The sequence below is a fragment of the Pelophylax lessonae genome (assembly GCF_965119305.1).
Source record: "Pelophylax lessonae genome assembly, chromosome: 13".
Classification (NCBI taxonomy): domain Eukaryota; kingdom Metazoa; phylum Chordata; class Amphibia; order Anura; family Ranidae; genus Pelophylax; species Pelophylax lessonae.
The window spans coordinates 48,535,366-48,561,668 of NC_138780.1; the positions used below are offsets into that span (position 1 = coordinate 48,535,366).

The 26,303-nt window shown below is 40.6% G+C and overlaps 1 protein-coding gene across 1 annotated transcript in view; it reads left to right on the plus strand.

The window, feature by feature from the left end:
* The window catches only part of LOC309569835 (butyrophilin subfamily 2 member A1-like), a gene marked incomplete at its 3' end in the record, with an annotated part of 48,012 nt that extends 26,682 nt beyond the window's left edge, over nucleotides 1–21,330 (plus strand). The window contains exons 2-6 of the mRNA XM_082275837.1: nucleotides 8,556–8,658; nucleotides 12,250–12,594; nucleotides 18,157–18,438; nucleotides 18,983–19,111; nucleotides 21,260–21,330. Of these exons, the coding sequence (XP_082131963.1) occupies nucleotides 8,586–8,658; nucleotides 12,250–12,594; nucleotides 18,157–18,438; nucleotides 18,983–19,111; nucleotides 21,260–21,330 (900 nt within the window). The 5' untranslated portion in view covers nucleotides 8,556–8,585. The remainder of the gene's footprint in view (nucleotides 1–8,555; nucleotides 8,659–12,249; nucleotides 12,595–18,156; nucleotides 18,439–18,982; nucleotides 19,112–21,259) is intronic.
* Nucleotides 21,331–26,303: the final 4,973 nt, after the last annotated feature.

Genomic DNA, 26,303 nt, shown 5'->3' on the forward strand with positions numbered 1-26,303 from the left:
AAAGTTCACCATTCAAAAAGAGAGAAAGAGGCTCCCATAGTGTAAAACAGTAAAATTTATTCCAAAAATAAAAAGCAAGAACACTCACAGAAACCAGGATAGAATGAGCAATTGTGTGCAGCCGCCGGCCGGACGGCTTCGCTCGCCCACACTCTCTGGTCGCGATCGGATGACGTCAGTACGCCGTGCCCTGACGACGTTTCGTCACAGATGACGTTTTCAAAGGTGCGGACGGCGTACTGACGCCATCTATTTATGCGGGGAGGTAAGCAAATACCAGAAGCAAACGAGCACCGTCCCGCCATCTTAGATGGGGGAAACCAAGAACGGAACGGTAACTCATACGCTATCCAGAGATTGATACCTACAAACTGTATATGTAAAACAACATTGAAAGTTTCACATAGCCCGCAAATTAATTATACTGAATAAATGCTTATTAACATAATCAATTGTCAAATGATACATATACATAACCACATATAAATGGATCGAGTGTGCCGCCATCTAGAGGTTATGGATAAGTATTACCAAGTTAAAACATCATAGTCACAACAGGACAGCACCCTATTTAACCCTCACAGTACAATGGAAAGTTATGGATGGAAAAAATTATTGATGTTGGTGAGATTTCATCTTAAATCCATTTTTAAATACAGCAAACGCAAACATCTGTTGGTTGGGGTTAAATGCAGTCAACATGTACCTCAATAGGGATTCTGACTTACCAACAATTCAGATATCCTTTATTATGGAGCTACTGGAGTTCGCCACTCACCATAATTATTTTTGGTACAGTGGGCAGTTTTATCGACAGGTCACTGGAGTGGCCATGGGCGCCAAATATGCCCCGTCACTTGCCAACTTATTTAGGCCCAGTGGGAGGAGCACGTCATCTATTCCCATCGCAGGCCACAGATACTGCTTTGGGCTAGGTATATAGATGACGTGCTCCTCCTCTGGGATGGCCACCACAGTGACTTACTATCTTTTTTGGAACACTTGAACTCTAATGATCAGGGTATTCAGTTAAATTATGAGTGTAGTCAGTCTTCTGTTAATTTCCTTGACCTCACCATCAACATGAAGGATGGTCAATTCTCGACATGTACATATTTTAAAACAACCGACAGGAATTCATATATTCCTGTCGATAGTTGTCATTACGCACCATGGCTGAGGGCTATACCCAAAGGCCAATACCTACGTATTAGGCGTAATTGTAGTGATTTTCAAGAGTTCCAATCTCAGGCTCTTGTTCTCACTAAAAGGTTCCTTGATAAGGGATATAGTAAAACGTTTCTTGATGCAACCCTTTTGGAGGTTAGCAGATTGAATAGAACGCAACTATTGAACAATGTGTCCAAAGTTGATAACAAAGACTCCTCATATAATTTACCTTTTGTTACCCCTTTCTCAACCCAACATATGAGTGTTAAAAATATAGTTGGTCGTCATTGGCATATTCTTGGCAATGACCCAGTTTTGGGCAGCACCCTGCCTGACAAACCACGTGTGGTATTCAAAGGGGCTCCCACTTTGAGGGATAAAGTGGCACCTAATGTTTTAGAACCACCTGCTCCCAAACCCACCTTTTTAAGCCAGCTAACTGGATTCTACAAATGCAACAGATGCCGAGTCTGTTCTTTCAGTTCTAACAAATGTAGAACAGTTAAAGAATTCAAATCTACTGGTACAGGCAGAGTTCATGCCATAAAGCCATTTATCTCCTGCATGAGCACTGGTATTGTTTATTTACTCCAGTGCCCATGCGGGCTTCAATATATAGGACGCACCAAAAGACCGCTACAAGTAAGACTTAATGAACATATATCAAATATACTCAAAGGTTTCCCTAAACATTCGGTGTCCAAACACTATGCCCTTGTCCACAACAAAAATCCCAGGAACACCTTATTCCTTGGGATAGATAAATTTGTACCTCATTGGAGAGGTGAACCTCTAGTTAGAGGAATCTCAAAGCTAGAGATGACCTGGATTCACCGGGTCAAAACTTATGTACCGTTTGGACTCAATGTTGATATTGAGATAAACGCGTTCATAAATAATGCTTAATAAATCTAGTTTCAATCGGGTTCTCTTTTTCTTTTAATAAATTAGTTCCTCCCCTTTATTTCATTTTATTTATTTTATTGTCACTGTCAGAGAACAGCACCAATTATATGTAATTAGCATATATGTGATAATATCTGATGGATCTCAATTGCTCTATACAGTTTCTGGTTTACCCAATTGATAGCCATACAGATTTGGTTTTTTTAACCAACAGATGTTTGCGTTTGCTGTATTTAAAAATGGATTTAAGATGAAATCTCACCAACATCAATAATTTTTTCCATCCATAACTTTCCATTGTACTGTGAGGGTTAAATAGGGTGCTGTCCTGTTGTGACTATGATGTTTTAACTTGGTAATACTTATCCATAACCTCTAGATGGCGGCACACTCGATCCATTTATATGTGGTTATGTATATGTATCATTTGACAATTGATTATGTTAATAAGCATTTATTCAGTATAATTAATTTGCGGGCTATGTGAAACTTTCAATGTTGTTTTACATATACAGTTTGTAGGTATCAATCTCTGGATAGCGTATGAGTTACCGTTCCGTTCTTGGTTTCCCCCATCTAAGATGGCGGGACGGTGCTCGTTTGCTTCCGGTCTTTGCTTACCTCCCCACATAAATAGATGGCGTCAGTACGCCGTCCGCACCTTTGAAAACGTCATCTGTGACGAAACGTCGTCAGGGCACGGCGTACTGACGTCATCCGATCGCGACCAGAGAGTGTGGGCGAGCGAAGCCGTCCGGCCGGCGGCTGCACACAATTGCTCATTCTATCCTGGTTTCTGTGAGTGTTCTTGCTTTTTATTTTTGAAATAAATTTTACTGTTTTACGCTATGGGAGCCTCTTTCTCTCTTTTTGAATGGTGAACTTTGGGAACATCTGAGGATCAGTTGCTCAAGTCTATGGTCGGACCCCCAACCATTTAATAACATACAGGCGTGGTTGATCAAAAGATCTGGTAAGAGGCGACCCCTACTGGTTCTTTTCCGGTACTGAATCTTGGTGTCTTATTGGAATTTGATTTTTACACACTTGGTTTTGCTTTCACATGGTAAGAGGCTCATCTGGCTGGTGATGGTTCTACACCTATCTCTCATCATTGTTTTTTTCACTTTGGCTTATTTATCATTGTCGTCTGGTAAGAGGCAACTTCAGCTGGACTATATTAATTGGTTTATCTGCATCAACCCTTATTTTTATTTGGTAAGGGGTATATAACACATATCAATTTCTTCATTTATACACTTGTTCACTGACAATAGTGATCTTTGGTGGTGGTTTAATTTACACACATGTTATCCTCAAGTCACATTGGTGATATTTACCTAGTTGTTGGGTTTTACGCTATTGCGTATTTTACATTTTTTTCATGATCCAATGACCATTGAGTCTATCGCTCACGTGGGCCTGGATCTTCTATCAAGGTGACAAGATTTATAGAGCATCTGCTTCTCTCTTACCTGAATCTGGTAAGCTTATACCCTTAAGGGAGTCTGGTCCAGGACTACATCTAGGATTTTGTCATCATCATTTATTATTGGGACTTTTTGGACTTTACATCTCCATTTATCATACTTAGCGCAACTTAATTTACAAATATTCTACAGGGTGTGGTCACACTTGAAGTTGCTGCTGTTTACAATTATTTCCTTTAAGCGCGGTTAATCCCCCTCTATATACTATATGTTACACAAACCCCTACTTCAAGTCCTTAAGGAGTACTCCAAATCACTTATGGCAGCTTATATCAGCTTCCACTTGATGAGTGGTACTTTCACAACCATTCCTAATATATTTACTTTTCAAGGCGTCACTGGAATGTTATTTCTAAATGCCATCTCCACTGCCATGCTTTTTTAGATGACTTATTTTAGCTGTTTGGTTGCTGCATAAAAGGTATATGCAATTGTATTATTATTACTATTAAGTGAGCAGAATCTTTTTTCTAGTTTTGGATAGAATGGGAAAGAATAGGAACTTCTGTCAGGTTTTTACTGCTACTTGGAACTCTTAGAGAGATGTATCCTCAGTTACTGTTACTGACAAATGTTTTACCAGATATCAGGGAAAATCTGCAACAAGAGCACAGACAGAAATAAAAATCTGATAGGGTGTCACGGACAGGGTATAGGGGGTACAAGGATGAGGGAGACCAGATGATGTGCAAGGTATGACTGCTCGTCGCAGTTTTTTGGAAATAGACCAGCATGCTGGCAAAGTTTAATGAAAAATCAACATTTCCAATCTGGACAGAGGAAAAAATGAAAACAGCTCACACACATTGACGCACATTTTCATGCAATCGGACTGGTTGTTTTTTTTTTCTCTGTCAGCCACTTTTTTTTTCCCATAAGATGTCAGCCACTTTTTACCACCTCAATACCAGCATGTTTCTTTGTTTCTAAAAAAGCATAGCAAAAATTAGATCACCTTTCGGCTTCCATATTTTCCTTAATAATATAATGATCCTGTGTATAGTAAAAAAAAGAGTAAAATCCAAGTGGTTATTTTACTTAACACCAAAAAAAGCTCTATCTGTCTAAAAAATTACACACACTCATGTGGATACAGTGCTGCATGATCAATTGTCCCTCAAACTATCCCAATGCTGACAATTGAAAAATGACCAGGACAATTCTGGTCCTGACTCCTTAAGTGATTAACTACCCTGCAGCTTGCCAGTTTTACACTATTGTACCCTCTGTGGTTTCCTAATCCTTAAAGTGAAAAAAATTGTGAACAGGCAACCTTTTCTTTTAAACAGAAGTAATGTACTCCCGTGCACGCACAGACAAATGTGCACTGCCATCCTATGTTGCCACTGAGATTGCCCGTGAAAATCATACTGTTCTGTAACACCACTTAGAGCTTTAATACATCCCCCGAGCATGTTATTCAAAGGAATTCGTTTTTTCAACATTGCCCTGCATGAAATACCCTTTCCCCAATGTATGCTATGTTTTTGAACAAAAAATATTTAGGGGAACTTCGCCTTCATGTCAGTGCCCAGCATCAAATGCCTTTTTTGCAGTAGTTTGCCTATAAGCTCTAAAAATGGCCAGAATTTTACAACAAGATTCACCCCTCATATACTTCAATGGGATTTGCCTCTGAGTTTGGGTTTGACAAATTTTAAACCCCCTTTGCAAAACCCTTGGGAAACAAACTCAAGCAGGTTCTATATGATGGAGCCATGATCTTTGCTCTGAATTTTTACATTGATCCTCCCTTACATCTTAGGTTTACCACTTAGTTTTTGGACCTCCTGGTAATTGACCTGCAAGCTTGACTCTGAACTACACACCCATCCGCCCCCTTGTGTATTCATAACTTTCTGTAATACTTGCTTGATCTCTATCTTGTGTTTGACCTCCTGGCAACATGCTGCTTATTCAGGTTTAAGCTTGGCATGTTTAGGAGCCACTAATTTCTTCTCTGATCCTTGTTTGGATTATGGCTATGGTGTTCAGACTTCATAATTATCTATATCAGTGCAAGGGGGCATCCAAACACTGACCCATTCTTAGGAATTATACCAGAAAGTTAACTGCTATGGAATAAAGGTAGTGCAGCAGACGTCAGCTAGTGTACCTTGCCAGGAGGTTGGACAATTGAAAGTCTAGAGGTAGAAAATACAGTTATTGGTTGGTTTGTAGACTCTTAGCCTGCTGTCACACTGGGTACGATTTAAAGTAGTGTGATTTAAACTCTGACTTCAACACTACTTCAGGACTAATTCTGTGAGATTTTTAACGATTTGATACGACTTCAATGCTACTTCGGTGAGAGGGACTGTCCATGTCACATTGAAGAACGGTGATGTTGTGAACATAAGTTTGAATAACTAGAAAAGGGTTAATATGTTACTTCTTTCAGGGCTCAAGTAGTGCTGATAATATAGACACAGGTACGATTTGCAGCACCATTTACATTATAGTAAAATCATGCTGAAGTCCTGAAAAAGTAATATATGAACTACTTCTCAAATCGTACTACTTAAAATTGTATCTATTAAGACACTGTCAAAGAAACATATTAGATGCTACTTCAGGTACGATTTGTAAATCGCATGTCATACCTGAAGTTGTACCGGTGTGACCAGGGCTAAAGAATAATTGCAAAATGCCCACTACATGAATGTCTCCAACTGATCTGTAGTAGTTTCTGCAGAGAGGTGTTCGGCTGACATATACGGAAAACAGGCGTGTCTCAGTCCCAAAAAATATTGTATAGAAACAAGAGGAGAAGGCCCAAGGGACTTTAACGAGACAACCACAAATAAAATATATAAAATTACATAAGTTTATTATACAAAGAGATAAAAAAGACAATACATAGTGTTACATATGACAAACATGGCCCTCAATTAAGAACATTGCACATAACCAATATATATAGAAGTTGAATGGGTAAGTATCAGCGCTGCTCATTGATAAATAAATAAATATATAAAATGTGACTAGTGCCAATATATAAACTTTGTGCGAAAATAAATATCTTATAAACTCAGTATGATATACAATATATTGTGCAATATATTATAAAGTGCTAAGTGATATAAAACTTATTAGCGTAAATGTATAAATCCAACCAAATATCCAACAATATCAAAAATATTAAGTGCTATATATTAATGAAATAATACTTATAAATATAAGCATATATTTGGTATCAATATTAAAGAGTCCAGTGCTCAGTGACAATACATATAATAATATCTTCTTTATTCAAAAAGTGCTCAGTGCTTGTCTGTTGTCTTATATCATAGATGATCAAAGTGCTCAGTGCTCAAATGTCCCAGTGCTCCCCTCTCAGTCCCCTACTCACCGTATTGTAAGAGGAATCGAGCCTTTTAAGCAAAAAAAACAACGCTCAGGATCTCAGGACAGCACCAGGTGAACAGCACTTCAGATCAGTATCTCCTCATATACAGATCGCAGTAATTTCTGATAACATCCAGGATTTATAGATCCAACATAAAAATCAAATGGAGAGAGACCTCATCGTGCAGTATTAACAACTTTATTAAAGAAACAAATTAGATTGCACTTACAGTATATCAAATCAAATTTAGCGGTATGCATAATATATATAAGTACTTATTAGTCAATTTGAACATCAACAGTGTCGATAGTCTGTGCTTGCGGAATCTCGACGCGTTTCACAAAGACACAGTTTCGCTTCATCAGGAGAAAGAGCACAGATAATCTTTTAATGTAGCAGTAACCTGTAGGTTCAAGCATACTCAGAGGTCCACTTGTAGGACACTGCTGTTAGTAAATATCCACATATCCAGACTAAGTTAAGGTACATAAAGGCGGCAAAACCGCTATACTCATCCAAGAAGGGAGATGTGCTGTTCAGTCTCTCTGGAAGTTGGGGGGAGAGGGATGCCAGGCCCACAAGACACAGAAAACAGGCAACCTTCCAAGGCCAAAATATGGCAAAAGGCCTGGACCCCTTAGGTATGACAGCATCTTTTGTGGAACTGGAATGTTGAGGAGTCGACTGCATGTTTGTCATATGTAACACTATGTATTGTCTTTTTTATCTCTTTGTATATAAATTTATGTAATTTTATATTTTTTTGTGGTTGTCTCATTAAAGTCCCTTGGGCCTTCTCCTCTTGTTTCTATACTGTAGTAGTTTCTATGTTAAATAGTATTTACGTGAAGTTCAATCACAGTTCTTAATGGTTAGCCAAATGAAATAGCTTTAATGGAATGCTTGCCAAACCTGTTTTCTAACAATACTGGAATGTGCGGTACTAAATGACCAGAAAATCATGCCAGTATCTGGAATTTAAAAATTTCCACTGTAACCTGAAAGTAACAGTTATTTGAGATCCCCGCCATTCCTACCTCACTTTACTTGAAGACCACTTTATGCACAAATATGAGGAAGCCTTTAGTAAAATACACAACCGGTTACCAAGCAAGATTCTTGTTGTGCATGAGTTCACTAACGAGAGAATGTTTTCTTTGACAGCTCATTGTAATTGCTAACATGGGTACAAGCTATAGTATTGGGGCATGCTTCAAACATTAGTGAGAATAGTAAAGAAAATCACAATCCACTTCAACTTTCTTCATGCCAAAAACCTACACTGAACACTACCATTAATGGGTTATCAACCTTGACACTAAAGTACCTGCCTATTGCAAGAATGCAAATTTTCGTGTAAAAAAGCCTTTATCTTTTAACCAATAATTGTATGCCAATATTGCTTTGTAAGAATTATTATAGTAATCTAGGTAGACTACTTTATTATAATTATGGCATGTTTATATTAGTAATCTATTTTCCCACTGACCTATTCAACTCCAAAAACCTTTAATGTGGCTAACCAAAAAAAAAAAATACTAATACTAATACTAAGTTGAACAATGCATGTTTTTCTTATGTTAATATTCTCCATTTGTTTTAACAACTCTAAGAACATAAACTTTTTTTTTCTCCAGTAGAAAACTCATACAAAGCGCTTGGGATGTGTAATGACTCCGTTCACTGTAGCTGCTGCATTTAAAGTTACTATAATCTTTCTAGAGGTCCAAACCACAGTTTCAGGTAACAATAATGATACAGTGACATAATTAGTAAAAATTTGCCATATTGTAAATTGTAAGCATTGTTAGTAAATTCCATGTATACTTCTCTTTTCACTGAACTGTTAAATAGAAGCGATCATTACACAGTTTCAAAGTGGAACACTAACTAAAACTTTTTTCAATTACAGACCTATGTACTACAACAGAAATACAATCACCAGTAAATCAATCCCACTCTGTGCAACTTAAACACCCAAATACCCCAAGAACAAATATGTAATATATTGCATCTTTCCAGTCCCTAAATGCGGTGGCTGCCTTCATTTTATTTATTTTTTTCAAAACCAGTTTCTGCAAGTACTAAAAATACCTGTTGATCCAAACAAAAAGAAAGTGTCCTTGTGACCTCCCGCTAAACTGAAATCCCAAAAATGTAATCACAGTCAAAGCTATCTCCTGTAAACTATAAACCTCCCTGCACCCTATATAATGACAATGAAGACAGTAGAAGGTATTTGTAGTCCAAATCAGGGGAACACCCTGAGACAACAATGCTGCTGTTCCATAGACTGGAAGTATGTGTAGCGGAACCTCAACCCACACTGTACTTGTGGACTTCCATCAGTATACGGCTTCCTACAGTCTTGAACATATATACCAGATTTTCCCAGCCGCCCTACATACAAAGCTACTTGACAACTTAGCTTGTACTGGAATCTACTCCTTTATTGAACAGTCACGCAGAATTTATATACAGCATGGACCTCCCCCTCCTGATCAGATTTCCACACACAGGTCAGGGGTTGCCTGATTACATTATCATATGCAGATGAAATTGTATACAGAAATATAATTACCATATCTAAAGAACAACCAACACAAACAGTATACTATTTCCACTCAGCAACTAATAGATGACAGTGATTCAATCCACCTGAGCCAATTAACTAGCAGACTTTCCGTCTTCGAGCTCCTGCAATACAATACACATTATCTTAGGTGTAAATGCTGAAAACCCACCATAAACAATAGGTGAGTAAATCAGCATAATTTACAATGTGTGAAAGACAGGTGGTTGAGTTGATGATATTCGCGTCTGCTAGGAGTCTGACTGTGTGAAGCCTTATTTGCAATAGGCAGCTAGTCCTAGAGTCCCAGAGTCTTCAAATAGTTTTTGAGATATATTGTTGACAAATATTACTGTCCCATTTGAGTAATCCAAACCATATTCTGTGTCCATTAAGTATCTGTCTTTCAATCCCAGTGACGGTGAGTACCGCCACAGTATGGTATTGTTAAGATCATCAGGTGACAATATTGTAAAGAAAGCCAGAAGAAAGAAACAAAATCAACAAAGTGGTAATCTACAATTTATTACATTTTGTTTTTGGGTTTGGGATATACAGTATGTTAATAGTAGTTTCCTATTTTGGATTCAGCAGTCATTAGTCTATTATCAAGTTTATAAACAAATTAGCACTCTCGCATTCTCTTGCATACTTGGAATTACCAGATATTTTATTCACTCTCAGTGACTGAAAGAAGCTATGAATGAGCAAAGGAAAGATGAGGATATGCTGCTGGAGAGGGGGTATAAAAGCAAACCCATTGTTTTGTCTTGAATGAGCAATGCATACGATTATTTTAAGTCTAGACAGACCAGGTATGATAGAAAAAAATGGAAATTAACCTTCCTAGCGGTATTCCCGAGCGTGGCTCGGGGTTACATTTCAGAGCCAAAAGCGGTAACCCCGAGCCACACTCGGGGTACCGCTAGGAAGATCGCTGGATCCTGTAAAACCTGAGGTTACTTACCTTGTCACCGGGATCCAGCGATGTGTCCGGCGGTGTGCGGCGGCGGTTCTTCCTCCCGAACGTCTCGTTGCCCCGACTTCCGTCTCCTGCGACGTGACATTCGCAGGGGGGTGGAACCGGCGGCAAATTCAAATGTAAAAACACACCAAACACACTGATACCATTCAAAATAAAAAAAAATCATATTAGTTTGCCCCCCAGTGCCCTTTCCTGCAGTTTTACTGTACTTTTTATGTAAAAAAAAAAAAAAATATATATATATATATATATATATATATATATATATATATATATATACAGTATATACTATATATATATATATATATGTGTATATGCGTGTGTGTGTATATATATATATATATATATATATATATATATGTGTGTATATATATATATATATATATATATACATACATATATACACATATATACATATATATATATATATATATATATATATATCTTGTGAATGAGCAGCCCAAACCAACTGTATACATTATATATATATATAAAAGTATACAGTTGTTTTGGGCTGCTCATTAACAAGAATTACCTGAAAAATAATGGTACCGTTTTCAGCACCTAAAATCCAAAAGAATCATACCGCCAGGGAGGTTAAAGAGGAACTGCAGTCTGCTTACCTAATTTTTAGTAAAACATATTTGCCATTCTAAAGCTTCCCTCCAACCACTTTGCATATTCTTTTTTATATATTCTGTACTTGCCAAATATGCTGCAGAAATCTCCCTCCACTAAGTCTGGCTGCAGCCATTATAACTGTGGGCAGCTGAAGCTGCTGCCTGTTCACTTTCTGTATTTACACAGACAAACACACACAGAGGCACACATACACACACACATACAGTACACATATTTACAGACACATATACACAGACACACACACTCACGCCACTGCTTGCCTGCACATTTCTCCTCTTCCGCTGAATACACATGGATCTCTGCAGTCTCCTCCTATCTCCGCCCTTATCCATCCCCCTTCGGCTCTGCAGCTCTCATTGACTCTCCTGTGACTCGTCCCTCCTCCACTCTCCTGCCCCCCCCCTCCCTTGCTAGCAAACTCTCACACGAGTTAGAGAGAGAGCTGTGCATTATGTCAGTAGCCTAGGCTTTTTACCAGACAAGAAAGAAGAAGTGGGCTGTATAAGGTATTTCCTTACAGAAAAAAAAATGGTTTACTATCCAAAGTTAAAACAACAAGGGCAGAGGATTTAATAGATATGGAAAGATGAACAAATAACTGAAGGTCCGCTTTAAAGAAACAAGTATTATACATATTGTATATTAAAAACTTTATTTCACAATATGTTGCATTTGTTATTCAATGTATGTATTCAATGTATTGAATTATTGTTTTATTCTTTAAAACCTAAACAAAAGAATGTATATAAAAAGAAAAGGTCAGAAAGGCAGACAACATAGGACGGAAGGGCACGCAAGGCAGCATGGTGAAGCCCGCTGATTATCAAAAGATATAAGAATATATCAAAATGTTTTAATGCAGGGATTCCCAAACTACGGCCCTCCAGTTGTTCAGGAACTACAATTCCCATCATGCCTAGTCATGTATGTGAATGTCAGAGTTTTACAATGCCTCATGGGATATGTAGTTCTGCAACAGCTGCAGGGCCAACATTTGTGAATCCCTGTTTTAATGTATAACTACAGATGTTTACTGTATTCATACCAACCTTAAGTTTATTGGTAGAAACTGGGTAGAACGTAAAGCCTAATAATTTGGATTTCTTATTCTTCTCCTTATGCTTATTTCTTTCAGAAATATTTAAAGTTTTGAGTCCTGATACCCCTATCGTTGTCTCTTTGGGTGGGACAGCAGTTTTGCCATGTTATCTCTCTCCAGCCACAAATGCAGAAGACATGATGGTGAGATGGTTCCGCTCTAAGTTTAGCTTCACTGTCCATCTCTATCAGAATAGGAAGAACATTGACCTCCAAATCCCAAAGTACCAAAACCGGACATCTTTCAACACTAGTTTAATTGCTGATGGTAAAGTGTCATTGTCAATTCACAGTATCGCTCCATCCGATGAAGGGTCATACACCTGTATGTTTCAGTCCCTTTCTTTTTACGATGCAGCTGACTTGGAGCTGAAAGTTTCAGGTATGTGGAATCATTTTACTATAATATTTGCAGTAGTCCAAGAACAATGCATTAGACCTTGTGTATGGCTACCTTAGCTAATCACCAACTGTGCCTAACTTTCTTGTACAGCACCGGAGAGAGCCATCTTAGAGAATTAACTTTTGAAATGTGAATGATGATGTGAAAGGGGAAACGCCTTGTGAATCATTGCAGTACTACTCTATTTTACAGTACTTCTAAGTTGTATTCTTGTAAATGGTGTTCTTTTTTAAAAAGTCCCTCTTTTTAATGTTGGTCTACTTCAATTAGCTTTTTGTTGCCTCCAAAGAATATATTTATAAGGCTCTTATTATCTTCCAAGTACCTAACAAATGTGAAACATGCCGTGTCCATTAATTAGCACAATATATGAATCGATGTGACAAAAAAAAAAATACACAAGAAGCAACCAGTATGAACACTGGCTTAGCAGAACAATATATTTGAATTGTCCTTTAACCACTTAAGCCCCGGAAGATTTTACCCCCTTCCTGACCAGGGCCTATTTTGCGATTCGGCACTGTGTGACTTTAACGGAAAATTGCGCGGTCGTGCGAAGCTGTACCTAAACAAATTTGACGTCCTTTTTTTCCCACAAACAGAGCTTTCTTTTTGTGGTATTTGATCACCTGTGCAATTTTTTGATCACGCGCTATAAACAAAAAAAGAGCGACAATTTTGCAAAAATAACAATATTTTTCACATTTTTATATGAAATTCCCCCCAAAAAAATGTAAAAATCAAAATTTTTTAACATTTTCGGCCAATTTGTTTTATGCTACATATGTTTGGTAAAAAAAATCGCAAAAAGCGTATTTTGATTGGTTTGCGCAAAAGTTATCGCGTTTACTAACAAAGGGAAAGATTTTTGTAATTTTTGTTGTTTTTTTTTTAACGAGTAATGGCGGCGATCTGCGTTTTTTTTGCGGGACTGCGACATTGCGGCGGACAGATCGGACCCTTGACTGACATTTTCAACACATTTGGGGTTACCAGTGACATTACTGCAGTAATCAGTGCTATACATATGCACTGTTACTGTAAAAATGACACTGGCAGTGAAGGAGTTAACTGTATTGGAGAGGGAGGGGTTAAGTGTGTCCTAGGGGAGTGTTTCTAACTGTGATTGGCTGTGGCTACTAGTGTAAGAACAGAGATCAACGGTCCTACATAGTAGAACCGTCTGATCTCCATTCTTACACAGGGAAGAATGACAGGCGGCTTTGTTTACATCAGCCGCCTGCCTTTCTTCCGGTGTAACGGACGATCGCGAGTGCCCGGTGGACATGGGGTCCGCCGGGTACACGCGCGGGGGGGGGGGTCCGTGACCGCGCGGGAGCGCGCCTCCCGCGGCGCACGCTCGCTCCCTATAGCCTCACAGGCTAGCGACGTAGTACTACAGTACGTCGCTTTGCCTGTGAGGGGCTGACCGCCGTAGTAAATAGTCGTGTGGCGGTCGGCAAGCGGTTAAGATACTAAAAATGTTTTGCTACCACAGAGATTTAGTTTACTACCACAGGGATTTGGTGGTCTGCATTTACGTATATAAAAAAGGTTGCCACAACAATGAGATCCCATTATTAGAGGTGAAATAAAAATAAGGTGTACAGCGCCACATATATGAAAACACATGAAAATGATGGAAAGGAGGAAAAATTCATATATCTGTGCCTATAGAAAGCCAAAGGTCAGCCCCAAGAACAGTCCATAAGTCCACAGCAAATAATTTGATTTTCCCCTTTGATGAAACCAAGATGGAGGAGAATCCAGCACCAAGAAATGAATCTGGTCCACAGACGATACAACACCATGTGCTCTGAAGAAAATATCTCCTTACCAGAACATTTGACTCTTGGTTAGGAGTGGTCAAAAGGGCATGTGCTAGGGTTACATACTCTAAATGTTGGCTGCACACATCCAAGCTCCGGTCAGCGGTCCAATGTCGTTACATTTATAAAGGTGGTAACTCCAAAGCACTCCCAATTCTCATCAGCTGGATAAGCCAAATAAACCTGCTTATGTTTTGTAGCTATTGGAGTAAACCATTATTAGAGGTGAATATGATAATTGGCAGTAACCACAGTCTATTACCCCATTTACCGTTGCCTACAGGACTTTTTCAAGACCAACCATATCTAAGAAATGGATTGACTACCACTGTGATGTTGATAAAAAAAAAACACGTAAAGGAATACTTTATTTTGCATTTACTAATTACAGGAAAGACCAAGAGGGGCTATATTCTACGGCAGGCCATACATATTTAACTTTCTTTCCTTCATATGAAAGAATGAAAGAAAAGTGCTTGATTACCCCATCAACACTGAGTCCCTCCCACAGAGCAATTTTATTCTGATAGCGCAAGGTTTCCCAGCCATTAGAATATAATGATCACTGCTTGCGACAATAGCCGCCGGAAGTGATCTAACGAAAAAGACAAGATAGGCCTGTTGTACTGAAGCCAATCGAGTGACTGACTTCAGTACAACCAGCCTGCCCATACAAGGATCAAAATTTGACCAGTTAAGCAGGAATTTCGATGCGTCTATGGCTGACTTAAATGTCTTAGTGCATGGGGGCTCAACCTGTGGTCTTCTAGCTTTTGGGGAACTACAAGTCCTAATATGCCTCTGCCTTTGGGAGTCATGCTTGTAAATGTCAGCCTTGCAATTCCTCATGGAACTTATAGTTCCGCAGCTGCTGGAGTACCACAAGTTCAGCAACCATGTCTTAGTTCATTGCTTGGCATGCTGTTGACATGACATTGTAGACTGCTAATAGCAGGTGTTATACGTGAATATTTAAGTCTAGGCAAATGTGCTTGCCTCTATATGAGGAAAACATCCTCCTTTAACTTTCTTTGATCTTTCATTTCTGACTTGAGGATCAGCAGGGAGTCTCTAGCTTTTGTTCACTACGCCCTGCCACCAGCGTACATGAGTAGAAATCACACTGCCAAGTCTACAGTGTTTTGCCTTAGTGACAAGCAGATTTCCCACTTATTTACTATTGTGACCAGCTGAGTTCTACCACTTATCTACAAACTTTCTATATGAACCTGCCAATCACCTATAAGGGTCAAAACACACGGCAATCATTAAGATCAACAATGTGGTACCACTGCAATTGAAACTACAGTCACCTTCACCCCAATATTATCAACACTGCATTCATTTTGTAGTATGGTACCAATGGTCATCATTATCCATGTTGGCATGCTAACATGTACTCAGTAATACTATAATAGTGGTTATGGTCTGTTTGGACTAACACACTACTTCACACTGAGTTACATGTCTGTTTGATCCCTGTGTGGCGAGTGAGATACGAGGCGCGTGTGTCTTTGGTTTTGTTTCTATGCTGTCTTTGTCAACTGTCTTACATGTCCGGCTTCTCACCATGCACACCTTTTTCACACCTGCCTCTTGGGACAGGCCTTTTGGCTCGCACCAGAGGAATTTTTTATTCCGGCCGGAAGGCCTGCCTTGGTTCCTCACATGGCACCATTGCACTTTCCCCACTTCCCTTTCCCCCACTTCTTTGTTTGTTTGTGACTTTTTCTTTGTAGTTTGTACACTGCACTATCACCTTCTTTTCTTTATTTGCACGACTTGTAGGGTGTGGGTCCTCGGGCCCAGCCTTGAGTCTTGGGAGGGGGTGGATATGGCCTTTTGGCTTAGTTCGCCCTCTCTCATGGGGTCTCCCTTCGGGGGAGCCCCACTTAGTACTTGGGGTGGGCTGTTTCGGCAGTCCCCCTGGAGAACGGGGTCAGTCTGGTCTCGGCCAGACAGACCATAAGTACCTTAAATCCCTGTCAGGAGTCTTGCGCCCCGGGGGATCGAGGTTAGGGTCCTCCCTCTTCGGAGGGAAGACCATTTTTCGCACACCCTGTGCACTTTTTGTGTTCTCACGTTTGCGTGTGTGCACTTTTTTATGCACCGGGTGGAGTCTTTTGAGTGTGTTTCACACCCCACGGGCTTTAAAAAAAAAAAACATGTCCGGCTTCTCAGTGGTATCACTGCCCACTGCACTTGGTGGACTGTGTACCTGATGTTATTTTGTAACACTTTTTCAATAAAGCTTTTGTATTTTTAGATAAATCAGATCAGAGCATCCCTTCTTTTTTGCAACCTTCCGAGGTAACATCTCTTTGTTCCCTCCTTCCTCTATTGTTTTTGCCCAAATGTCTGAGGAGGCCCTGAGCCACCACAATATAAATCAGCCATCTTCCACCCTACATCATTTAACTCAATTTGATGATGGTTGACCAGTGATGAATCAAAATATGTGATCTGCAACACTGCTAGCCACAATGTCATAACATGTTTAGCCCTCCATGTTTGGTCCTCAATCAAAACAGACACCTGGTTAGCAGGTATGGAATGTCAAGGGATAAAGATAGGAACCTGGGAGTGCTTCAAACATTGCACATGTAGGGTAAATCCTAATATTCCACATATATACAATATATATATTGTATATATACAGACCTATTCTGTCAATTACTGTGATAGAATTACAGCAATGGTAAACTTGATGCCTATTACACTCCAGCAGCCACAGGGTAGTGCACACCAGAGAAAATTTCACGTGTAAGGTAAAGGCAACAACCTTGTCATTATATACAGTTCGACACCGAAGGTACTAACATGTATTGTGTTTTTTTGTTTTTTTTTTGCGTTGGGGGGGAAAAAGGAAATGACGTTAAAAATGAAAGAATGAAATCAGCGAAACCTAAAAAAAATTGCGTATACACAGTTAAAAAAAAATCTGTGAAAAAGGGAAGGGAGGAAATTAGTAAAAAAGGCTTAACCAGGAGTTGAGGTTGCATCTGATGATTCCTGACAAAGACAGGGAAAACAATTAATCTGCATATAATTAATTATAAAGCAACAATATAGTTACATTGCATCTATCAATGATCTCTTTAGCATTCTACAGGGATTGGGGGGAAAGGGTCGGGGGTTATGTACGTATAGTGTAATAGGTATGCCTTGTGTTCTGAAAGTGACTCTCTCACTTTAATAAAAATAAAATCTACTGACAGATAAAAGCTATTGCACATACAGTACCGGCAATAGCTTTCAATGCTTCTGCCCTGCCCAAATGCAGGACAGTTCTAATCAGGCAACGCTCTAGGTAATGTTTAAGCTTGCCTGCTCCCTCCAGCCCCGATAGATTCTTAGCGGATGCTTGGGAGGAGGGGGTGTGGAAAAGCTTTGGCTTCATCCGGAAGTGACTAAGCCCTGCCAGATCAGGACTTTAGTTTAGAATTTAGTTTAGAGTTTAGAATTTGGGTGGAAGAACAGGAGCACTGAAATGTATCCATATTAAACCTATGAGAAGCTTTTATGTTGCTTTTAAATGTACCTAGTTATATTACCAGAATCCTGCAGGTTATACTTGGTCCACAAGAAATAAAATGAATGAGCATGCTTCCTCCTCTTCCTTTTTGTATCTCTTTCCTCGTATACCGCAATTGCAATCCATCTGTAAACATATTAATGATAACAGTTAATTTCTATATCCGTTTTTCTATAGCTCTTGGGTCTGGACCAACGATCTTCATTGAAGAACAGCAAGATGGACATCTTAGAGCAGTATGTAAGTCTTATGGATGGTATCCGAAGCCTGTTGTCTACTGGAAAGATGACAATGGACATATAATACACCCACTGACTGTAGCACAATCCCAGAATGCACTGGGCTTGTTTGATGTTGAGATGATTTTGACACTAGACTCTAAATCCAACAGAAGACTCTCCTGTGTTATCAGACATGGATTCCTAGAGCAAGAACTGACATCTACCATACAGGTAGCAGGTGAGTGATGGGGACTGCAAACCAAATAATGAGTTTTTTGCAAGATCAAGCTATAGATAAAGGAATACTACTTACTATAGATAAAGGAATAATACTACTTTGAAAATAAGCAGACTTTTTAGTTACATAGTGGTTCAGCCAACAGTCAATAGCCTATGGGAGAATTACAGTGGAAAAAAGACAATGCAGTCAAACTAACATTAAGGAGGAGAGCAGTATTAAAACATCAGTTGCAGTATCTGGAAGGCTCCACGCACTACTATTGTGCATATGGACGTTTTGGTGATTCCATCGAAAACTACAGTAAGTATGGAATGGCTTGCTTAATCCTCCATATTTTTGTGGCCTTGACCTGTCTATCATTCACAATTTTCTGTTCCAAAAGTAATGGTTAATAAATGTTCTTGCTACTTGGATAATCACTGTAGTGCTCTATAGTAGTGTTGTGCTTCTGGGCTCCATGATAGTCACATATTTTATTATTGCTAAACCTACAGCCATATATGTATGTATTATATTTTATCAATTTTTTTCCATTTTCCAGATTCCATGTTCCTAAGAGTGTCCCGCTGTGTTATCTCCAGAATATTGATGGGGACATCTTTCATACTTATCATCTTAGCAACCCTTTTAGTGGTTTTTTGCACCTGTTTTATACAGCAGAAAAACATTGGTAAGTTTTAATATCTTGAAACCCATAGTCATGTTTATGTTATGTGAAATCAAGTTTTTCCTTATAAACTTGGACTATATTGAAGACCTCTTAATGCCGCATTATTCAATACTTGCAAAGTTTTTAAAGGCATAAAACATGTGGGAATGTGCATTTATTACAGAGACCAACAAAAAAAGGGAATGAAAAAGATGGGGCTTTGCAGGCCAATGGGAGTAGAAGGATCAGACTAGAGACCAGTTTATAAAACCAAACAGCATTTTATTGGTATATCGGATAAAAAACATAAAACACCATGCATAATGAATGCAATTGGACTGACATACAATATAAAATCAAGTAAAGTGAGTCATTTGCAACATAGAAATACGTCCCAAAAGGGGGAACAGAATCAAAAAGCCTGTATAGGATGGAGAGTAGGTCTCACGATGGAATCGGTCAGTGTAGGTCCCCAGCAAGCCGACGCGTTTCGCTCAAGGCTTCCTCAGGGCCTGAGAGACCAAGACAGACCGGTATTTCTTATAGTCTCCACTGTTGGAAGTATCCTGGCAATCTCGACTATCCGCACACTCTCCCTAATATATTCAGGATTATAGATGCTCACCATTAGGTGTAGGGGGATCTATTATGGTGTAAGGGTAGCCTCAGGCAAGTAGTAGTAGGCACATTTTATGTAGTCAGATACGACGTCATGCTCCAGACTTATTTTTACGTACAGGAATGGCTCCAGGCAGGGAAGGATATGCATATATGTCTCACTGTTTTAGATAGGAGGGACAATAAGTCCCGAGCTCCATAAGCCCTCAGCAGCTCTATTCCGTCAGCAACCTGCCTCGTATTAAAGAGGGGTAGCCATTTTTCTTTTTTGCATGCTGACTCTTCTCTTCTGGTAATATACTGACAGATAAAATCACATGCAAATTTTGTATTCTGCCTTATGCAAAGAGCCTTGTTACTTAAACTACCGTATATATTAACCAGTTTGCGACTGCCCGCCGCAGATATACTGCGGCAGGCAGGCGCTCCCACGCAAATCGCCGTACATGTATGACACTCGCTCTCGGGAGTCTATGGGGGCGAGCGCGCGCCACTGGCGGAGCGCTCCCACCCCCGCTCGTCAGCGGGGAAGCTGATGCAGCGGCCAGGTGGATCCGATTTCTGCCTGACACCCGCGATCGTTCCCCGCTGACAGAGAACGACGGTCTGCTGTTGTAAACACAGCCAATCGTCCTTCTCCCTGGAATGATCATAGAGCCCATGTGATCCTGCTATATAGGATCACATGTCTCTATGGTCATTTCAGAAGCCACACCCTCCCACAGTTAGAATCACTCCCCTAGGCTCACATTTAACCCCTTGATCCCCCACTGGGTTAACCCCTTCCCTGCCAGTGGCATTATTACAGTAACAGTGCATATTTTTAGCACTGATTACTGTAGTAATGTCACTGGTACACCCAAACGTGTCAAAAATGTCAGTTAGGGGTCGGATCTGTCTGCCGCAATGTCGCAGTCCCGCAATAAATAAATGATCGCTGCCATTCGAAATTGTCGCTCTTTTTTTGTTTATAACCCAAAAAAAAAAAAAATCGCACAGGTTATCAAATACCACTAAAAGAAAGCTCTATTTGTGGGAAAAAAGGACGTAAATTTTGTTTGGGTACAGCGTTGCACGACCGAGCAATTGACCATTAAAGTAAAGCAGCGCCGAATCGCAAAATAGGGCCTGGTCAGGAAGGAGGCAAATCCTTCTGGTCTTAAAGTGGTTAACTAAATATGGTTGATTTACTAAAATTGGAGATTAAAAAAATATGGTACAGCTGTGCATTGTAACCAATCAGATTCTAACTTCAGCTTGTTGAATTAAGCTTTGACAAAAAAAAAAACATGGAAGCTGATTGGTTCCTGCACCAGATTTTGCTCTCTTCAGTTTTAGTAAATCAACCCCATTGACAACAATCTCATAAGCTTTAGCATGCCAATGTATTAAGAGGACTAGATACCACAGGACCCTGTGGCAAAAATTTGAATGGACCCCCTAACAGAAAAAAACCCTATTGTAGAAGACCCTATTTGCTGTGGCAGGAGACAAAAGATTGAGGAGGATATGGTGGTGATAATTAGTACTACAAATCTTTGTGTATCACAGTGTACAGAATTGTTCATCGTGGAATAGAAGATGAAATATCACAGTGTTCTGTACATATTGAGAGAAAATAGAAGAATGCATGGCCTCCTGCAAAGTGAAACAGTGCACAAAAGGGGAATTTACTGTGCAGCATACAGAATAAGGCGGTGTGGAATATAAAATGGACAACTTTAAAGAATGAGCCAGTGCAAAACAGGAAATGTACAGCATGGCAGACGGAATGAAATGATGAGGAATAGGGAAAGTACAGCATAGTATACAGCAGGGGTATTGAATTAAAATTCACAAAGGTCCAGTCAGTAAGATATTCTTCCAGCAGAATCACATGTTTGTGCGATGACCGCCCTTTATCCTTGCAACCAATCTCCTGCTTGTTAACCACTTTACCACAGGAGGATTTTGCTGTCTTACGTCTGGGCCACTTTATGCGATTCAGCACTGTGTGACTTTAACTGACAATTGCGCGGTCGTGCTACGCTGTACCCAAACAAAATTTACGTCCTTTTTTCCCACAAACAGAGCTTTCTTTTGGTGGTATTTGATCACCTGTGCGATTTTTACTTTTTGCGCTATAAACAAAAAAAGAGCATAAATTTTGAAAAAATAATAATATTTTTAACATTTTTTACATGAAATTCCCCCCAAAAAAATGTAAAAATCCAAAATGTTTTTAATTTTTGGCCAATTTGTTTTCTGCTACCTATGTTTGGTAAAAAAATCACAATAAGCGTATTTTCATTGGTTTGCGCAAAAGTTATTGCGTTTACTATCTAAGGGAAAGATTTCTGTCATTTTTGGTGTTTTTTTTTTTAACGAGTAATGGCGGCGATCTGCGATTTTTTTTGCGGGACTGCGATATTGCGGCGGACAGATCGAACCCTTGACTGACATTTTTGACACATTTGGGGGTACCAGTGACATTACTGCAGTAATCAGTGCTATATATATGCACTGTTACTGTAAAAATGACACTGGCAGGGAAGGGGTTAATTTTATTGGAGAGGGAGGGGTTAATGTATGCCTGGTGCTTACTAACGTGTGTGGGGGGAGGTGACTGAGTGACACAGGGACAGATCGCATGTTCAGCTATACTGAACCCTGCAATCTGACCCTGTCTTTCACTTAGGAGATCCGCCCGCTCTGTTTACACAAGCAGGCGGATATCCACACTAGATCCCCGACGATCGGGGAAGAGCAGCGGCGATCGCCGCTGCTCCTCACCTGGCCCGACTCCCGCTGTGACTGAATACAGCGGGAGCGAGCCACCGGCGCCGCTCGCGCCGCCGAGAAGGGGGAGTGTCTGGCGACGTAGGTCTACGTCGCCAGACGATAACTAACCACTTTGCCGCAGTAGAGCTCTAGTGAGCAGACGGCAAGTGGTTAACTTGGGTAGCCTCCGCCCTCTGTGCATAGCTGTCCTGCCTCCAGCTGTTGGCTCTGTGAGAATGGCAGTAGTGATGGATGTGGGCAGAACGACTCTAAAGGGTGGGAACGCAGGGGTCCGGATGAGACATTACCTGGTACGGACCTGGACCGCGGTCCGCCATTTAGTGACGCCTGCTATACAGAATGAAATGGTGAGGCATAAGGAATGTACAGCATGGCACATAAAAAGAAGCTGTGTGGATTAGGGAAAGTGGATTAGGGAAAGTACAGCATGGTATACCAAATGAAGCCTTGCTGAACAGAGAACGCACAGTATGGCATATGGAATGAGGTATTGGGAATAGAAAATGTACAGCATGGTGTACAGAAAAAGGCACTGCACTATAGGGAACAGGCAATGTGGCACATGAAGCAAGGCAGTGCAGAATGAGAAATGTACAGCATGGCATATGTAATGAGACAGTGGAGAATAAGGAAAATGTAACATGACAAATGAAATGATGCATTGACACAGAACCTATGGAAGACCTAACCCTGGGGTTGAAATTTCCAATATTAAGGATGCATACACACTAGGCAACAGAAGAAATGCCAGAACTGCCGGCAGAAAAAAGCAGCATACAAAATATGCCTATGGAGTGTATTGTACACTCGTTTAGGTGTGTTTATGAGCGTTTGCGTTTTCTCCAAAACGCTAGAAAACACTATAGAAAATGAACACTTAAATACACTTGGCACACCTAAACTCCGTGTTTAGGTACACCATGCTTTTTTCTGCCTGAAAAAAACGCAGTTGTGATGGGTTTTTTTCAGCTTGTTAACAGTTCTCTACAAATGTGCCTGCTTCTTCAAGTTGAAAGAAAAAATGGCAAATGCCTATACAGTATAAGCAGCATTTTTTATGCCCAGTGTGCATGAGGTCTTATAGGAAAGCAAACTCCAGCTCCACTTTGCCCATCACTGTTGCCACCCCTGTCCTCTGCTACTTCGTAAGGCTTGTTCGATAAGATCTATCTCTTAAGTGGGGTACACACTAGTAGAAAATCTGCTGAAAATTGCCAAACATCCAAAAAAAAATAAAAAATCGGATGAGAAATTTCGTGAACATTATGCACTGTCAACTAAAAACGGTTATGACCGCTGAGCATGAGAGAGAAAAATTGGAGGATATTTCGTCCAATTTTCGGAACTTTTTTGCGTACCAAGGCAGTTTAGGCGAATAAATTGCTAGGAGAAATCAGTCTCTATTACCAAAAATCTCAAACTTTTTTTGTCATGGGCAATGGGTTCAATTTTACCCTAGACTACATTGTTTGATCTGCTGCTACATGTTCATCATTAAAATTCACCATGTGATACATGGGCCTACCTAAGCTCACAGGAGCATTCACTGCATAGTTATTGGTATATTTATTAATGGCCCGCAGTATGTCCGCTAGCGTGGGCTGCACATCCTCACCCCCATCTCCCTCCTCCATGCCATCTGGCAACTCAGCAACACAGGCCTCATCCCCAGGCTCATTCCCTCCCGGGATGACCGGCCCAGGGTCACCAGAGCCAGCACGGTCCTTCCCCTTCCCCACAGAGCCAGGGGACTTTTGAGCATAATAGCGCATGTCGCGCTGTGGCTCCTTCAGCGGGTGTTTCGGGGGTTTAGAGGACTTACTGGAGGAGGCGGGCTTCTCTGAGCTCTTGGAAGGACGCTGCAGGAGGCCGGGTGCGGCGCCATCTTGGTTCCCAGGCATCTTGGTGTCCCCGTGGGTTTTGCGACGGAGCATCACCCGGACACGAGGAGAGGAGAGTCCCTGCGTGTGCCCGAAGGCGCAGGGATGCGGCGGTGACCCGGTAAGTAGCGGTGGAGACCAGGGAAAGGATCGTAGGTATGGATGTCAGCGGGAGCTCAGTGAAATGCGTCCTCTCACATGCCGCTCCAGGCCACGCCCAGTTATTGGTATATTTAATTATTTAAAGTATATCTATACTTTTTTTTTAATTTAGGATGAAGTAGGGAATGGTTAAAAACCATGTTCCAATTGACAATAATGCATTTCAAGGGTTCAAAAGGTCTGTTACATAGCATATACAGTAAAGCATTCACCCCAGAAGCTGGGCTAGGCAGCCAAAACCAGCTTCTGGAGCAGAAGCCTTATTTCTTATCTTACAGACCCTGATAAAGGGGCCATTTGAACCCTATAAACATGTTGACTGTTGAAAAAAAAAATACTGCTGGAGTTCACAAAATCCTACCTGCACACTAGTTGATCTGGGGTAATTGCCAGCCTACAGAGGTTACTCTTTGGAGAGCTGCTTAAAGCTGAATCATTTTTCTATACCAGACCTGAATCCTAATTGGAGTGACTAATACAACAAATGATCCAGCAATCCACATTTCTCTTGTACCCTTGAGCAACAAAAAGCTGACCAAGGTTATAAAAAATCTAAAGAAAACTAATTAAGTTGGTGATCGCTATACCGTGTGTGTTTGCTGTATTTTTTGTAAATTGAAGTCCCCAAAGAAGTCCAGTTTTAATATTTTCAGACCTGTTGACTAACACATTTGCATTGACTGCTGAAAATAATCATATTTTTTGTTCATTTCTTTTTATAGGGAAACTTGTAAATGAAAACAGTAAGTAGCATAATAAGTATGTTAATGTGCTTTCCTAATGGTAATTGCAGGTGCCAGGCTGGGGATACACTTTTACCAAAAAATAATTAAGTTGTTTAGTGGTGGTGCTCTTTTTCTTTTTTTTTTTAAACTGGTTTCATTGTTTTTTTTTTTTTTTTTCTTCCATATCTACATGCAAACTTCAAGTGCCAGTGTTCATTAGGGCCTGGCATCTTGAAGGGTATCCCACGCAGTAAACAGTGACTGGAACTGAGAGAACTGCATCTCTGCTGTTTACTCAAGGCTTGGTGGTGCTGAAGGTCGTACAAGGTTGCAGATAGGTACTCCCAATACTCCTACTTAGGAGCATGTTGATGCAGATCTGTAGGCTGGGAGCATGTCAAACCTCTTCTTCCAGACTGATGGTCCTCCAGGCAAGGGTGCGGTTCAAAAGAATGTTATACTGGCACAGGGGGTTTTACAGGCTAGAAATCTGAAAAAAAAAGCACCTAAACAAGGTAAGGCAGCACATCCCTGACTTCATGATGTGCCTGAATCAGTGCTTTATTTTGGCCTAGGCCAACAAGGCCCAGGCCTAGGGCGGCACTTTGCAGGGGGGGCAGCAAAAAGCCGCCCCCCTCCACCTGAGACTCTATTGGCCACTGGTTGCTAGAGCCGCCTCTTTCATTCCCCCCACTCTCTCACCCCCCCCTCTCTCGCTCTCATCCCCCACTCTCTCACACCCCCTCCTCTCTCTCTCTTTTATCCTCCTCTCTCTCACCCCTCCTCTCTCTCTCTCTCACCCCTCTCTCTGGCCACTGGTTGCTAGAGCTGCCTCTCTCATTCCCTCCTTTCTCTCACCCCCTCTCTTTTGCTCTCATCTCTCTCACACCCCCCTCTCTCTCACCCCCCCTTTCTCTCTCACCCCTCTCTCTCTCACCCCTCCTCTCTCTCTCATCCCCCCTCTCTCTCTCTTATCCCCCCTCTCACTCTCTCATTCCCCCTCTCGCTCTCTCACTCACCCCTCTCGCTCTCTCATCCCCCCTCTCG